Below are 16,587 nucleotides of genomic sequence, written 5' to 3'. Positions count from 1 at the left end.
TATCAGGTTACATCCTTTTTGGGATCAGTGCTATCTTGCTCAAATGTAAATGGGCTACTTTGACTTGTTAATAGTTGTGCCATTGTTTTTTGCTTAACTTTTCTTTTTTGGAGATGTGACTGAATTTACATATTGTATTTGCATAAACGTTCTAGCTCTGTTGCTCTTGAGGTAATTTCCTGTCAAGCAAGTGGGTTGTTCTGGAAACTCACCCCATTCAGGTGACTAGAGGGTGGGATACTTTTCCAGCAGGGTCTCCATCTCTGGTGAATGCCAACTGAAAATGCAGAACAGTAGTGCAAAACCAGTCCCAGCCCTGTAATCAGGTTTACTGGTATCAATGTGGTTTCTCAAATGCAGAAGTTGAAAATGCCCTTCTGATAATTTGACTTAACAGACAAATGTAATGAGTAGTGACAAAATACCCAAGTACATGAAAACTAACTCTTAATGCATTCCAAGCCTCTAAAAGAATGAAATTATGTTTATATGTGCCTTCTCAAAGAGTAGAGCTATCAGTGATGTTTCAAACCAGGCTTATAAAAGCCTAAAATCTCCAGTAACAACACTTCTGCCATTCTGAATGTAGACCCAGAGCAGAGAGAAATGCTATTGCTAGCAAAATGTGGTCAGCTTTCTCTCTTTCAGTGAAATCTGTGTAACCATGTGGTGTGAACAAGGAAAAAAAAACCCCTTTTCTGGCTGATGATAAATTGTTTGCCATGAATCACTGTCTAAATAAGATGGCATGAAAAGAAAATGAGAAATCTAATGTTTTCTATAATTCCGGTTATTCATTGATTAAATTAAATGATCCATCTGTACCTAAATATAATTATAGTCAAGTCATCAGTGGAGGAGGAGAAAGCTGAGTTGTCAGATGGTGTTAGCAGTGTTTTTCTGAATATGCAACTGCCTTATGCATCTGCCCCATGTAGTAAGAGCTGCTTGAGAAAGGAAGGGATCATGTAGATACTGCTCTTGCTGTTCTCAGTTTATGTCTGCTATGTAAATGACAATATGTTGATGTTACAGAATTTTATACCAGTTTTTGTGTTGTCTTGCAATATCCTCTTATGCTTTTAGAAGTGGAGGATGAAAAGCTGTTTCTAAGCATGTGGTTATAGCTTGATTGTTGTTTTTTTAAAAAAACCCCAAACATACCCAGCAAAACCCAACTCATGGAGCTTGTGGCTTTTTCTGCTGTATGCATTTAAACTCAGACAGAAGCAGTGTTTCAGGCTGTATTGTATGGTAGTGTTTAGACAGCTTTCAGACTAACCAAGTAGTAAAAAGGCTTTCATTGCAGTCTTGTTTTACACTAGGAAAGATCTTAAGTGTGCATAGAAGATTTGGGTTTCAGATATTGGATAGCTTGCAAGAAAGTTTAATGCAGTCCTCCAGAAACATTGAGGTGCCTTATTTACATACCTGGATTCTCCTGTACCTCCTCCTTCCTTTTACTTGACAGGTCAATGCTAAGTGAGGGCGTTTGAGGATGGTATTTTCAGTGGTGGACTTTGCAGCAGTTGCTGTTGGAGGCAAAGCAGGTGAGACACCACAAAGGCAGGGTCCTCTGTAGTTTCCTTGAAGGATCTGATGTGGTACAGAACAGGTATCCAGCTGGCATATTGTATTTGAGATTGTTTTGAATCCTCTGAATTTTTCAGAGATGAGCTCCTGGGGAGGGGAGGAAGCTTTGGTAGCTGCATGGTCTTTTCTTTTTTTCTCCCCTTTTCTTTTTTGTTTTTAATACTTTCCCACTGGAATCTCACTATTCATCTTCAAACTGCTTCAGTAAAACCCTGGGGTTTAATGCTTTTGGACACACCCTTGGCAGAGGGACAGCTTCAAATATCTCAGTGACCTTGATTTTCATGTGACACCCCTGCCCTCTTGATTGGGAGGATGGTCTTGATACAGGTAGGTGAGCTCGTACTAGTCAGGCTTCAGTTCCCACTGCAGTTTTCTCTAAGCTATGTTTTCACCTCTAAGCATGTGCCTAAATGTTCAGAAACTGAGGAGGCAGCCAAGTGTGATAACAGTGATGAATTTTGCAGGTTGAAGAAGTGATTAAAATTAGTGTTAAAGTAATCCCAGAGTGTGTGTATATTTTGTGTGTCTGTCTTTTTAATGTTCAAAATATCTTTTTGACTCAAATGGTGAACTGCTTTGCAATTCGCATCTTGTATGCACACAGTGGTTCGGTATGGCCGGTGGTTAAGTTCTTCTCTTGAATTTAGGAATTCTTTTCTGTCATAAGATGCATAGTAAAGCTGATGTGCATTTAATTCTTAGATTTCTTGGCAGCTGTTCCTTGGAGTACTAAACTCAATATTAAATTATCAGTGTGGTCTAGTTATTTCTTCCGCAGAAATACAGGAAAGCCGTAATATAACTTATTTTCTAACTGTCTGAATGTGGTTGTTTTCAACAGGAACTGTTCTTATCAGAAGCAGTAATGGCCACCTAATGCTGGTATCTCAACAGGCAATAGCAGGAGCCCAGAAACAGACACAAAATAACACAAGTGTGAGACCATCTGTGCCGACCAGCACACCTGCAATCAGAATATGTGCTCTGCAGGTAACTGCTCTCAGAACTTTAGTTTGATGTAGCTGGGTGTTATGTAGTTATAACAGGGTTTGCAAATCAGTTGTGGAGTGTTGAATAAGGATTTGAGCCCTTTCTGAACAGGGTGATGGTGTTGGGTTTTGCACCAATAAACAGCACTATGTGCTTTGCTTTCTTGCTTGGGAAAAATCTTGTGAGCTGTTACATAGGATAATGGTCAAATTAGTCAACTCCTCTCTGATGATTATAATTATGATATGAACCATTTTAAGAAAAAAAAAAAGCCTGCCAAAACTGCCTAAATTGTTACTGCTAGTATATAAAGCCTTGTGATCCTCTGTTGGGATATTTCTCTGAGGCTGAGTAAAGCTGAGGACCTTTCCCATGTCTCTAGGACGTTCCTCCTTCCCTGAACTCTGCTGGCCTTTTTCTTCCATCTCTTGTAGTGTGGTCAGCAGGCAAGAGTAAGGAGGTACATAAAAGTAACAATTTATGTATTTCTTTAACCATTTTATTCTGATTCTGCATTATCTCCAGATGTCTCTGAATCTGTTATTGAATATTAAACTGGTAGATAAAGAGCTTTGTTGAGCAGTGTCCAACTATATGGACTGTGTGAATGGTGCCTGCGTTGTTACTGCAAGATGATGTGTCTTGGTTTGTATCTGACCCCAGCCTCAATGTCTGTTTTGTCATTGACTTGTGTGACAACTGTTCTCTGCCCATGTGTAATTATTTTTTTATTTTTATTTTTTTCAAAGAATTCTGGCACACAGTTAGTAAAGAAAATAGCAGCTGCTCCTGTGAAAACGTTATCTCAAACAACAAATGCTGTGGTTTCTACTGTTCAGACACCTGCTGTAATACAGGTACTTTGCAAGCTTTATAATATGGTGGAATAAGTGACAGAAAGAACTGGGGAAAATATGGATGCATTCTTGTTATTTCTAGCTGTAATCTGTTTTCAGTAAGCTTGGTAACCTTTGCCCTCGTGCCATAACAAATTATTTCTCAAATCTGTTTTTTTTTAAATTCATAACTTAATTAGACTTCTGTCAGTGTGTGTCAGGTAATCTCACTACAGTAGGAAACACATGAACATTGAATAAAATAAATAGTTCAGAGAGCCATTTCCAGTGCTTTTGTACGCTGTGACAGAGCTCCTTCAATCTCTTGCTAAATCTTTTCTGGGAGATACACTCCTGTTGGGGTTCCCTGATTCCTTAGTGGGGAAAAAGGTATACCTGAGATGATGTGGAGGGGAAAATGAGCTGTCTGCACCAATCAAGCTGTTTTTCATGTGTATGATTTTTCCCCCTCATTATAAACTAAAGGAAGGTCATAGATGAAGACCTGTTCTCTAATTGACTGTGGCAGATGCATTCCACAGGTACAGCTGTAAATGGGCTGTGGTTGAAAATGCCTCATTATTTTTAGGTAGCATTTTTGTCTTATTTCCTAGATCTTATTTTGCTTTTTCAAGAGAAAAATGTTGTAGTCCTCTTCTGAAGAGACTTTTATCACCTGCAAAGTATGAGTTTTTTTCCTACATATGGCTCATCCTCCGTTCTTGGGGACCGGACTTCTGGATAAGCGTGTGAAATGAAAAGAAAACTACATTTCTCTGCAGATAATATGTTCTGTTCTCATAATCTGCAGGAGAAATCATGAAGAAGTCCAGCTTGTACCTATATTTTGTGACAGGAGTTTGAAAGGGACTCAGCTGTAGCAGTTGACAAAATAGTAAATGAGCAGGATGAGTCATTCAAAAAAACCATTCTGGATGTATGTTCTTGACCTTGAGGGTGTTTGAAGGATTGGGGCATGTGTTTGTTGACGGTCATAGCAGTCTGACTAACAAGTTCATCCTTCTGTTCTTCTGTATCAGCCACTGAACACTACTCACACTGTGCTCTTTTTTCACTTCCCTCTCACTACAGATGGATAATGTTGGGGCTAAAATGGAAAAACCCAGAGGCCTCTCTTAGTACATTTTCTATTTTGCTTAGAAGGGAAACAGTGTACGCTTTGTGTCTAAATACAGTAATGGATGTTCCTTACTTTTATTTTGGAATACTAGCTTGCAAACCCCGTGTTTGTGATGTTTGCATAGAGGTCTTTAGGATATAAAAACAATAGTCATCTTCTATATTACCCTTGCACTGGGGAAAAGAGATGAAGGTCATCCATGAAGTCACATGCATCCTCACACTCTCACGTGGATAATCACTGAGATTCATCATGCTATTAACTTCTCTTTTTTTAACTTATATCTGCCTTTGGCTTGGTTTTTCTGTACGTTAGTTCAGTTTTGACGTAGTCTATTGAACTTCTGAGATATTTAAAGACATAGACATGGAGTATTTTTTTGTAAGCTGGGGCTCCCCCTCTCCCCACTGTAGAAACTAGAACATTTGTAATGAGCTGTAGGGCTGGATTTAAACAGCAGGATGGATTTAGCATCATGGATTTAAATGATGACTCTAGAAAAAATTAATAGAACTGTTTTGTTTGGAGTGACTTCCTTGAAGCCCCCCTGTTTTGCAGAGGATTGCAAAGCTCTCTGTACTATTTCCTTGTACAATGAAGAGTAAATAGATGCAATGTGGATACATCTTGCCATCGCATGGTCACATTGCTCCTCACACTGTGATGGACAGGAGAAGAGTGTTGAAAAGGGTGTCAGTGCAAAAAGTTGATGGAACCATCTGGGGAAAGGACGGCAGAGCCCTTGAGTCTGATTTCCTTGGCAGCAATTCATTCATCAGTCTTAAAATAACTTCCTGATTTTAGTCTCAACAATTTTTTGAGGTCACAGGAGAGGATTGTTGGTGTGGAAGTATGATGTCATCACAGAAAGTGGTGGAGAGTGGAGAGGAAATAATCCTTGGCTTGGTTGTGCATCTTCAATCTTGTCTGAAATATAACTTGGAACATGCTCTGCCAAACTCTGTAGGTACTGACTGCAGGATTATTCTCCTCATCAACAAAAATATTTCGCTTTTTTGACATTCCTGAATGTTTAAGCTCTGAGGTTAGACAAAATTACTTGCACATTCTTATTTTTCACTTGTTTCCCAGATGGGGTAACAAAGCTGCAAAGTGTCTAATTAGCATCATGCTGAGGCACTTTAATTTAGATGCAGAGCACTTTTTCTCTTGAAATGACTTCAAAATATGCAGGATTAATGCCATTTTTTTGTGGTGACTGTTTCTCTGTTGCTCAAAGTGAGAATGAGAATTGTCAGTAGCGAATAAGGTTGACGGCAGATGACAGAAGTTAATTCCCATATATTCATTTTCCTGGGAAAAGGGTCCAGCAGACTTCCTGTTGTTTCCTCCCTCAGCTGATAAAATGCTGTTCTAGTCTTGATGTGTAAGCATGCTGGAATTTGCAACAGATCAGCTCCTGTTTTCGACTTTTAAAAGCCCAGGGCATTGCAGCTTGGCAGATTTGCACTGTGTCCCCTTCCGTCTTCCTCCTGCCCATCTGTTTGTGGGATTCTTGTGCCCAGTTTGCCTCCCTGTGGTCTTAGAGCTGTTGAGCCTCAACCTTGGAAGAGGCAGTGGTGGTGGCAAAGATCCTGCAGAGAGCTACTAAAGTGTTACCAACAGCAGGAGCCGAAGCTAGAAAGCTTTCTGGTAGCTGCCTGCTGCTTTCATGTCAAGCTGGCAGCAACTTGGGGAGGGGAGGACACCCACCCAGAAAAAAAAAAATAAAATTGTAATTACATGACAAAAGTGTTATGGTTTTGCTTTAGCTTTAAGTGTTTGCTCATTAATTTCCTCTGTCCTGAAAGACTGATATTCTACATGATGTCTGTCCCACTTTTGATGAGTTTTTGTTTTATCCGTGGTAGGGTAAGTTAGACTCCTGTCTGTCTTACGATTGACGCAATTAGCAAGTATTAGTTGTGCCTGTTTGACTTAAATGTGTTAAGAGTCAGTGAAAACCAGTACCTTGTGCAGATCTGAACCTAGAGCTTGGACTACAAAATCACAGGCATGGAGGAAAGATGACACCCAACCTTAGGTTTCAAATGTTAACCTGGAACTCTACCTGTGGGTTCCCTCTGGCTTTTCCGTTTTTAAGCTGAGAAATCTAAAGCAGTGGGTTTTATGCATGGGCAGAGTCTTTTATTTGTATTGTATTGTGTTGTATCAAATGAACTGCGTTGTTTTTTGAGGTATGGTTTGGTTTTTTGTGCTCTTTAAGATCTGAAGTAGAAATAGATTTAGGCCAGTTTGCAAAGAAAGGAGGTATTTTTTTTGTAAACCTTAATTACTCTCTTGTTGTTAGAGCTTCTGAATCTGTTGGTAAATTATAATGAGCTTTTAAAAAGAGGTCTCAAACTAACTGAAATTTGTCAGGGTTTCTGTCAGGGTAGATGAGAAGGAGATCCAAATTTCTGCCCACAAGGAAAAGGAAGGAAGAACTTGTTAGGTCCATTTGCTGAGCTGGCTGCTTCTGCTGGCACTTGCATCCTTCCAAAGTGGACATGATGTCTTTTGCCTAGTCAGTGTGTGATAGGAAAAGCAAGGGGTGTTGCAACTGGGAGAGGAGCTTCAGGGCAAGACTGGAAGATAAATAATCACTTATGGTTCTGCTTGTCTTCAGAGCAGTATCACCTGGCATAATGTTGTCCAAAATCCATGACTAATGAGTCCTAAACTGTAGGAGCCTGGCAAAGTTAATATATTGGTTTCTTCAAGACAATTTTACTTTTCTTTTTTACTTCAAAGTTGCAGGCGGTGCTTTGGTATGGATGTACCTTTATAATTTCTTCCCTTCACCCTTGATTTGTAAACAGAATTATGGCTGTGGCTGTCACTTACTGTATTAAATAGAGTCTCTCAAAGGAAATGAATCTAAACTCTAAAAATAGAGAGTAATTCTTTCTTTGTGTTTCAAATAGCAGTGTGGAGGGAGGTTGCTACCTTATATGCTAGCAGAATCCAGTATGTTTGTCACGTTGTTCCTTGGTTAAAAAGTGTTAATTTTTCTCTTCAGCCAGCAGCTGCAACAGCTAGTGTTACGGCAGTTACTGCTGTAAAGCCTTTGAGTACTGGAACACCTGTAAAACTTCCAGTTACAGGACCACCTGCACAAGCTATCTCCCAAAAGGCAGTCTCTGTGAAAGCAGAGGGCACAACAGTAGCACAGACCAGCGCTTCTACAGTAAGGAAAAAAAAAGTTTTTAATTAAAAATTAACATTCTGTATGTTCATCAGAGGTTGAAGAGACAGTGCAACATCTAACAGTCTTCTCTTTATTTCCACGCCAGGAGATGCTAGAGAATGTGAAGAAATGCAAGAATTTTCTTGCTACGCTAATAAAATTGGCATCTAGTGGACCTCAAGCCCCTGAGATGGGGCAGAATGTGAAGAATCTGGTGCAAAATCTACTGGTGAGACTTTTTCCCCTAAACAAAGTCTGCATCATTTATGTATAGATTTTTGACATTTACTTTATCGTAGTTTTGTTTCTGTTACTTTGTAGCTTTTTTTTTTTTTTTTTTAAACAGCTCAGGAGTTGGATTTGTGGCTGAGTACATCTGACCCTGTTATGTCTTACATTATAAATCTTTATTTTAACTGAATCCCATGCTGTTATTTCTCCCCCTCACATTTCTGTTTCATTTTATGCACACAGATTACTGATAGCAGGAGGAGCTGGTAGTGTTAACACAGCTTCTGTGTCTCTTTTTGCATGTTGGTGTAGTTTCGAGTTCTCAGTAGCAAGAATCTGATGTGGAGGTTGCAGTGCAGTGCTAAGTCCAATACAACTGCTTTACTCCAAGAGGGAACTGAGCAGTGGAACAAGAATGACATTATCAATAGCTTAAAACAGTAGGATGGAGCAGACAGTGTGGTGGCTGCCAACCTCTCTCTCTTTGCAGGTGGCTTCCGTATGGTGCCTTGTGCTGTATCCCAGCACAGCTGGGTTTTTCTGGTAACGATTTCTCCTGCCACTTCTTGTCATGGCATTTGACCGCTGCTGCTGTGTTGTTGTTCCACCGTAGCAGAAGGCTGTGTGCTGGTGGAGGGGGGTGGCTTTGCTAGTGGTACCAAAGGGCTTTTCAGTCGAGGAAGGTGTGATGTAGACAGGTGTAATTTCTGAGAGCAGATTGTTTGAAGATGCAGCCTTGTAAAAACTTGATTCCTTAGCCTCTGTCCCTGCTGGACTATACACCTTCCCTCTGTGGGAAAAACAGAGTTGTTCTTTCTTGTGCTTACAGTACTTTTTTTTTTTTTTTTAATAGCAGTTGTTAAGAGACGTTAATACATTGTTAAGTGCACACTTGTTTGCTTTTTGTAGTAGTTAAAAAAATCTGCCATTCGGTATTTGTATGATTTAAGTGCAAAATAAGGTGAGTTTTTTTTGTGTATGACAGAAATCAGTAAATTGCAGCTGGGCAGCAAAATGATCCTTAAGACAGGATTTCATGAAGTGGGTGTCAAGCACCCTGTATGCACTGAGCCACAGTGTGCCAAACCACTTCCATCTGTAGCAGTGAAACCCCGGTGACCCATGTCTGCATCTCAGTGAGATCTAACAGGCTGTGATCAAGGGCTAAATGGGAGAGCTGCTGGAAGCTCTGTCTGCAAAGACACAGTCTTTAAAATCCCTCTTCTGGTTATGCAGCAACTTGTAACAGTTGCTCCAGAGGTGAATATGGATGAGAGGAGTAATTTCTCAGCAGAAATGAAGATTGGTGTGTCTGTACCTTTTTGGAGGAGGTAATGTCCTTGATGACTCTGGAAGGGTGAGGAAGGTCAGCAGAGTCTGGGGCTTAGCCCTGTGTACAAGTGAGGGGCCTCAGAAGTTTGCTGCAGCTTCCTAACCCTCCCAAGCCCTTGAGTCAGGTGTTTGTGTTGGGACGGGGTGGAAAGCATTAAGAAAGGAAGCAGTACTCTGCAATTCAGAGGACTGATACCATGGGGGTATGCAGAAATGTTTTGGTTGCTTTTGAAAGACTGTGTTAAGTGTTCTCTTTTATTATGCTGTGTATGCATTATAGTCTAGAATTGTCTTATAAAAACTGCTAAGTTGCATTAGTCTTCAACGCCTCTGAGTTTATTTGTATGCAGATAAACTACCTTTACTGAAAGAAGTACCAGTAGTTGATTTAAAATGCATCTGGGTAACAATGAGATACTCAAAAGGGTCAGTGCTGCTTATAACCTTTTTTTCTATCCCTTCACTTCAGTGACTGGGTGTGAACACCTATCCCTGTATTAACTGTGTAGGCATGTGTTAATGGCCTGTAGCTGAGGAAAGTGTAAACAACTTGGGTAATACTATATGAACATTATAAAATTATTCTATCCTAACTCCTCTTTTTTTCTTTCTTAAATAAAGCAGGAAAAAAGCGTTTGAGTACCAAAACTGAACAATGCCATGATAATACAAGTTTGCGTGACCTTTTGATACATCTTGGGAAAAAAGAGGGGTGGATTCGGTTATAGCTTACTATTGTAATTATATTTTCCTCTTAGGAAGCAAAAATTGAACCAGAAGAATTTACAAAAAAGCTGTACATAGAACTTAAGTCATCCCCACAACCATATTTAGTTCCTTTTCTCAAGGTAAGTGTTTGATTATGGATATGTAGTATTTAAAGAGGGAAGGGAGGTGGACCAGAAAAGAAAAGAGTTGGGAAGTTTAAATAGGTTTTTGTTCAGGTCAGTTGAAGAATGATACCACTTTGGAAAGGCAGTTCTTAAGGGGAAGGGGAATTTTTGAGGAGTAATTTATGCTGTGTTCTTAATGTTGTAGAGTAATTGCCCTCTAGGTGTTAGTGTTTTGGAAGTTGTGCATCTATCTACAATACAGCAGCTATGTTAAGACGACCTCTTACTTTCTCATCAAACTCAGAAGCTGACAACAGTGGTGATGCACAGCTTATACCATGTTAAAGATCAAAGAATCTGCATAAAGTTATTCATTTTCTGCTGGTCTGTGTTCAGCTGGAGGCAGAAAAAAATCTCTACCCCTTTCTTCAGAAAGGGTCTGACAAGACTACTGCAGCTTAGGAAAAGAATCCCAGGAACTACTTCCGTACAAGCAAGTAATCATATAAAGGAAAAAATGCTTCCTTGAGACTTTTATTCATGTGATAGAGTGGTATTAACAAAATAAAAAATAATTATACAGTCAGCATTAAATCTCAGTGAAAACATGGAAAACTACATTAAATTTACTAAACTTCAATATACACCACACTCTTAGGCTTGTTAAATCTGTACATCCATTATAGGCATGGTGGAGAATAAAGAAAGAACAGTTAAGTGGTCAAGCTGGGACAGAGTTTTTTCTGGAGTTTGCCCTTTTTCTTGGTATTTGACAGGTCATATAACAATGCATGTGACAATGTTGATATTGCTCTATATGGCTGGTGTTAATCTGCTCAAACATGGGATGAAAATTTTTCTTACAGTGGCAACTTTTAAATGCCTTGCTAGAAAGTTTGCCATGAGTCTGAAAGACTGCAGTCATCTCTGCGGGGCCTTAGGCTGAGAGATTCCAATTTGATATTAGAAAAAAAAAATAATCACTTAGGAAGGTCAGGTATTGTATTAGGTTGCCCAGGGAGGTGGTGTAGTCACCATCACTGAAGGTGTTTAATAATATCTGGATCTGGGTGCTGAGATTTAGTGGTTTAGGTAGTGCTGGGCTGAAGGTTGGACTTGATGATCTTAAAGGTATAAGGTCTCTTCCAGCCTTGATGATTCTATGACGTATAAAATTTTCCAGTTTATTACCTGTTTAGTTTCCTGGAGGCTTCTTAAATGCCCATGCAAAAGCCAGGAGAATAAACAGCTCAGAGAATGGATTTTCTGCATCCAGTATGTCTCTGGCTGCAGAAGGACCAGGCTGTGAGTACAGGGTCAGCATGACTGGCACTCACAGAAGTGCTCAGCTGTTACAAGAAGCCCTGCAACGATGTGAAGAGCTGCTACACTTGATGCAGAGAACTCAAGGCAGTTCTGCAGGGGTTAAGTTGGGTTCATCAGCGTGGATCAGACCCTGACCTCTTGCAGCAGAGCCCTTGTGTGTTTCTTCTGCAGCATACTGCCAGGTACTGGCATCATCTAAGCTTCTCTGATTTGGGCAGTGTCCATACCACATAATCCTTGGCATGGTGCTCTTTCCCTGTTGCAGGCTATATCAACAAAGATATACTGTGACTTCAGAAGCGTTGTTCATACATGGTCAGAGTTAGCTGGCTTTGCAGTGTTGCCAATCCTTTAAAACATCTTGCACCCAGATTGCCTTTTCCTGAAATGCTGTAAGGGTGCGTGGTTGATACACACAATTAGGTGCATCTGTAACTCTGAGCAGCTGTGACAGGACTGAGTGCCAAATGGAGGATGACTTCAGGAGCACTCCTCTAAGGTGCTAAGCGGATCAGTGCTGGCCTTGTTTGTGTGGGATATGTTTGCAGCTTGGGTCTGGAAAGAAATGTGATACGGCTTTTTGCCAATCCACTTTTAGCTAGTGAAGTGGAATTTTAGGGAGGACTCTCTGGAGTCAGCTCTTATCTTTGAGCTGCAGGTTTTTGATGAAGTTGTGCATGTGTTTTGTTTTGTCTTTTCCAAGAGGTGGAAAAAGTACAGTGGCTTTGGCTGTGAAGCCTGCTTGATTTTCAAGTCTGCTGGATGCTTTTGGTACATAAATTACATCAGGAGCTAAGCGGCTTTTTAAAATAAAAAGAAGTGAATGTTTAAAAACAGATGGGCTGCAAAAGGTCCAGTTGTGCTAACAATATGATTACTTGGTCGCTAGCACAAGACATGCTCCTTTTGCATGGAGTCCAAAGTGGCAGCGCTGTGTTAGGAGCTCTTACAAACTTCAGCAACTGTTAAGAGAGGAAGAAAAAAATACAAGCATTTTCAAGAGTATACAGGTAGCTGCAGAACTGATTTCCCCTGGTTCAGAGCCATAGCAGATTATAAACAGTGAAGGAGAAAAATCAGTAGAAAGTTTGAAGATTATTCTGTCCATTAACCTTCTCAAACACAGCTGTAGTAAAAATGAGATGTTGCCAGATTCCTTTACTTTTGTTCTCCTGTTGCGGAGAAGCAGCCGGCTGAAGTTGTGTTGCTGCAGCTCTACAGGCATTATTAAAGTGGTATCCCCCCCTAGTGTAGCTACAGCTGTATTGGTAGAAAAGCGTTCTTGTCTTCAGAGCTTGTTTCTGGCTTTATTGGATCATTCGTAGCTCCCTGTCAGGCTCCATGAAATAAACACAGCTGTTCCAATATAGCAGGGTTTTTTTGCGAGACAAAATTCTTTGAGGTAATAAAGCAGTTAAAATCATCTTACTCTGAAACATAAATTCCAAATTGAAAAATTAAACAGAATAAAATTATATGCGAGTTTTCCCCATAGATGGGATTTACTATGCGTAGTAAAGGTGACCTTTGCTCAGATGGTGTTGGTGTTTCTTGTCATCTTCACTGAACAGGACTGTCGTCAATTTAAGGGTGCCTAAAGTTTAGGAAAACTTGTTTGCCATTTATTGTCTGATGAAAAATTTAATTGGGAAATGAGGAGGAGGATTCAGTTATCTCGGATTTTGTCCACCCCGGACTCCAACGCATTTACAAATGTATTATTGCGGAAAACTCTGCTGCTACCACATCCAGCGTTCTTTCATTTTTCTTTTAGAAAAGCGTGCTTGCCTTACGGCAACTAATGCCTAATCCTCAGAGCTTCATCCAGCAGTGTATGGAGCAGCCAGCTCCAATCCAAGAAGTGGTTTCGACTCGTACCTCTGCAGTCCCTGCCCCTCCGACAGCAGCAACAACCGCTCTTCCAGCTGTGAAACCCGTGCCTGCCTCTGTAGCAGTCTCAGCCCCTCTAGTTGTCGCGCCAGTCCTTGCCGGCACGTCGGCAGCACCTCCTCTGCCGGCACTGAAGGCCGTTCCTTCCCCTGCGGCGGCGACGGCGTCGCTCGGGCCCGCAGCTCCCGTCCTCCCCACGACCGTGGCGTCGTCCGGGCCGACCGCTGTCCAGCCTGGCAAGCTGGTCTTCACCTCCACGGTGCCAAAGGCCCCTCTGCAGCCTGCAAAGCCAGTGCTGGTCTCCACGGCGGCGTCTTCGGCGGCAACCCCGCTCCAGCCTCTGAAACCGGTCGTTCGAGCCCCAGTTGGTATTAAAATCTCGCAGCCCAGCTCCATGGCGTCGCAGTCAGTGGTTAAAGTGAAACAGCTGGTAAGACAGATTCTCTGCTTCTCTGTAACTAACCAGGCTCCTTTGACTCTTGCTGTTTAGTAAAGAGGATGCCAATTTGGACCTCTGGTTCTTTTTATTTTGTTTTTTATTTTACTATATGAAGCTAGTCTGTCTTCATCAGTTATGTTTGTCATCGTTTAGAAATAATGAGCCCTTGCTGGAAAGGTGAATCTAAAGCCAAGATTTAAAGGTGAATTTAAAGCCAAGGTCTCTCGCAAGACCACCATTTCACCAGGCTGAACATCCATGTTGAGACACGAGGGGATACGGGTCTAACCCGCACTACGCACCCACCCAGGCTAGGTTGGCACCTAGAAGAAAAGGAAGGAAATGCAAGTGTCAGAAAGAGAAACTGCTGATGGGGTACTTACATGAATTGCTCTTGGATGCCCTGTTCGGGCTGTGCCTCAGCTAGCCACCAGGGATGCCAGTCTCTGTCCCCTGGTAGTTCCTGCCCTGAGTGCTTTGCAGGAACAGGTGGCTCGATGATGTTCAGCAATATGTTACCTGAAATGCACGAACTACCTCAAGGAGCTTTTCCAAGCTAAGTTCTGACCTCCGCATTTACTAAGACATGTTAATTACGAAGTCCGAAAGTGAGGGTTTTTTCTATCAGGCCTCATTAGCTAACAAATTCCAGGAGGAATAACTGTCTTATTAAAACCATACCCTCAAAAGCAATGTGCTAACGTTTTTTATTCTTGGCACAGGTTAACTTCTTGCTAATGTTAATATTAAATACCAAGAAACTGTGGATCACAGGTATACCCAAAAGAGCAACTTTGTGAAATAGATTTGGCTTATAGGTGTTTAAGATACTGAGTAGGATGGTCTCTAACTGGTCTACCTGTAAATAATACTCTCAAGTATTTTGAATTTGCTTTGGCAGATAAATAACTCAGTTCTTGCAAAAGAATTCCTTGTAAAGATTATTTTTCTTTAAAAAGTGGGCAATCCACTAGACTTGCTCGGAGATGAGATTTACTTTCCTCAGGTATAGTAGGACATCTGCTGTGTGAGTTTTCTTTTTAGCTTGGATATTGTGTGTACTTGATTTAACAGTGTTCAGACCCCTAAAATGTTTTGCTTTTTTAATTTCCTTCCTTTCAAAGGGCTTAAGGCAGATGAAATGAAAAACATTTTAGGGGTCTGAACACTGTTAAATCAAGTACACACAATATCCAAGCTAAAAAGAAAAATAGTAATCCAGCATTCTAAATAAAGAGTTAATGCTATGGTAGCATAAGCTACCATAAGCATGAGCTTTTTTCACCTTTTCAGACTTGCTTGAAAAGAACAAAACACTGAACTGTATGGGGTGGATGGGAAGTCCGTTTTCCGAGTGGATTTGTTTAAAAAAAACAAATACCCTCAACCCCAAATCTCCAAATAAGAGTTAGTTATTAAGCATATGCACTGACAATCTTGGCTAGTAGTAGCTAAAATCAAATTGGAAAAGGAGTTGGTACTCTCATTGTCTTCGAGGACTAAGTTTCAAATTCCAGCCAGAAGAAAAGGAGAATTTCTTAGGTAGTACAAGGGCAGGAGAGCAGTTTGTTGGCTACATAGCAAGTCTTGTAATCCAGGGGAAAGGTTGACCATCTGTACAAATAGGCAAGGAAGCTTAGCTCCACACAAGGGAGTCAAAACTCTTCTTGAATTTGATACTGGTGAACTCAAGAAATGGCTCTGCCTCTACACTGCTGCAGTGTGGCAGTCTGCTGCAATTGCTTTTCTTTGCTGTGCCTTTCATATACTGAATTGCATACAAAACATGTTTTTTATGCTCATTTGGGTAGATCCCAGGCACAGTGATTAAAATACTTGCTCTTTTCAGATACAGTTGAAGGACAGAGTTGACTGCTTCACAGCGTAGCCATTTTGGGAGCTTGGTGTTTGTTCAGACAACTTATTAGCACAAAGGGCAAGTTAGTAGAAGTAGCTGTATCCCCTATGGCTGCCCTGATGGCTTTTCTTGAAAGGGCAGGGGGTCTATTTTCTTCCATAAGAAAACAAATCTGGACCTGCCCTCCCTAAACAGAAGGGTCCTAGTGCCAGCTGAGAGAGGAAGCACATTGCCAGCTGCGCAAATCTGTCTATACAATGCTGCCAGCAATTTTTTCCCTTTTCAGCCCACAGGGATGTCTGATGCCATAAATTCCCTCTGCATGCCCCTTTCTAATTTTGGCCTCTTGTGCTTGAGAGAATTTGAACTTTCATGTGCCAGCTCCATTATAATGTTGGTGATGCTCAAGACTGCAGCACTGCTGTATTTTAATATCAAATTTGTGGCTGGAGTGATGAAACATGAAACTTTTAATTTCTGTAGCATTATTGTAAAAACTCTGTGTGGACACTGTGGGGCCTGTTCTTCAGGGATGCTGTTGGGATTGATTGCACTCCTGTGCTGTGAGAGTTGCATACTTTGAAGGATTTTCTCCTGTGACTTTCTTAACATCACCTCATTTGAGGGTGTTGGCTTACAGAGAAGTTTCATCTTGGAAATAATGTTTGTCTTGCTCTGGTATTGCTTTGTCTCTTCTTAAAGCACAATAAATGAAAATTTACATTACCAGATGCTGGCACCCATTGGTGAGAAAGCTGCTGTGAGATTACAGCTTCATGTCAGGCATAACCAACTAGTGGTTTACGGTGTAGTCCCCACAGTTACCAGTGAGACACACTGCTTGGAGATTATTAATGATTGAACCAAGTAGTGAAGTGTTTCTGCTGTTGCAGCTGCTTGTTCTTAGTGAGTTGTTAGTGTCAAG

General features: G+C 40.9%; 1 protein-coding gene across 2 annotated transcripts in view; it reads left to right on the top strand.

Annotated features, from left to right (window-relative positions):
• TAF4B (TATA-box binding protein associated factor 4b) overlaps positions 1-16,587 on the top strand; it is a 73,062-nt gene that overhangs the window by 14,019 nt on the left and 42,456 nt on the right. For both annotated transcript variants that reach the window (XM_040086723.1, XM_040086730.2), the window contains exons 2-7: positions 2,438-2,586; positions 3,336-3,443; positions 7,586-7,753; positions 7,860-7,982; positions 10,075-10,164; positions 13,250-13,795. In XM_040086723.1, the coding sequence (XP_039942657.1) occupies positions 2,438-2,586; positions 3,336-3,443; positions 7,586-7,753; positions 7,860-7,982; positions 10,075-10,164; positions 13,250-13,795 (1,184 nt within the window). The remainder of the gene's footprint in view (positions 1-2,437; positions 2,587-3,335; positions 3,444-7,585; positions 7,754-7,859; positions 7,983-10,074; positions 10,165-13,249; positions 13,796-16,587) is intronic.

This window comes from Hirundo rustica, chromosome 1 (genome assembly GCF_015227805.2).
Source record: "Hirundo rustica isolate bHirRus1 chromosome 1, bHirRus1.pri.v3, whole genome shotgun sequence".
NCBI classification, from domain to species: domain Eukaryota; kingdom Metazoa; phylum Chordata; class Aves; order Passeriformes; family Hirundinidae; genus Hirundo; species Hirundo rustica.
This window is presented reverse-complemented; position numbering and strand designations above follow the sequence as displayed.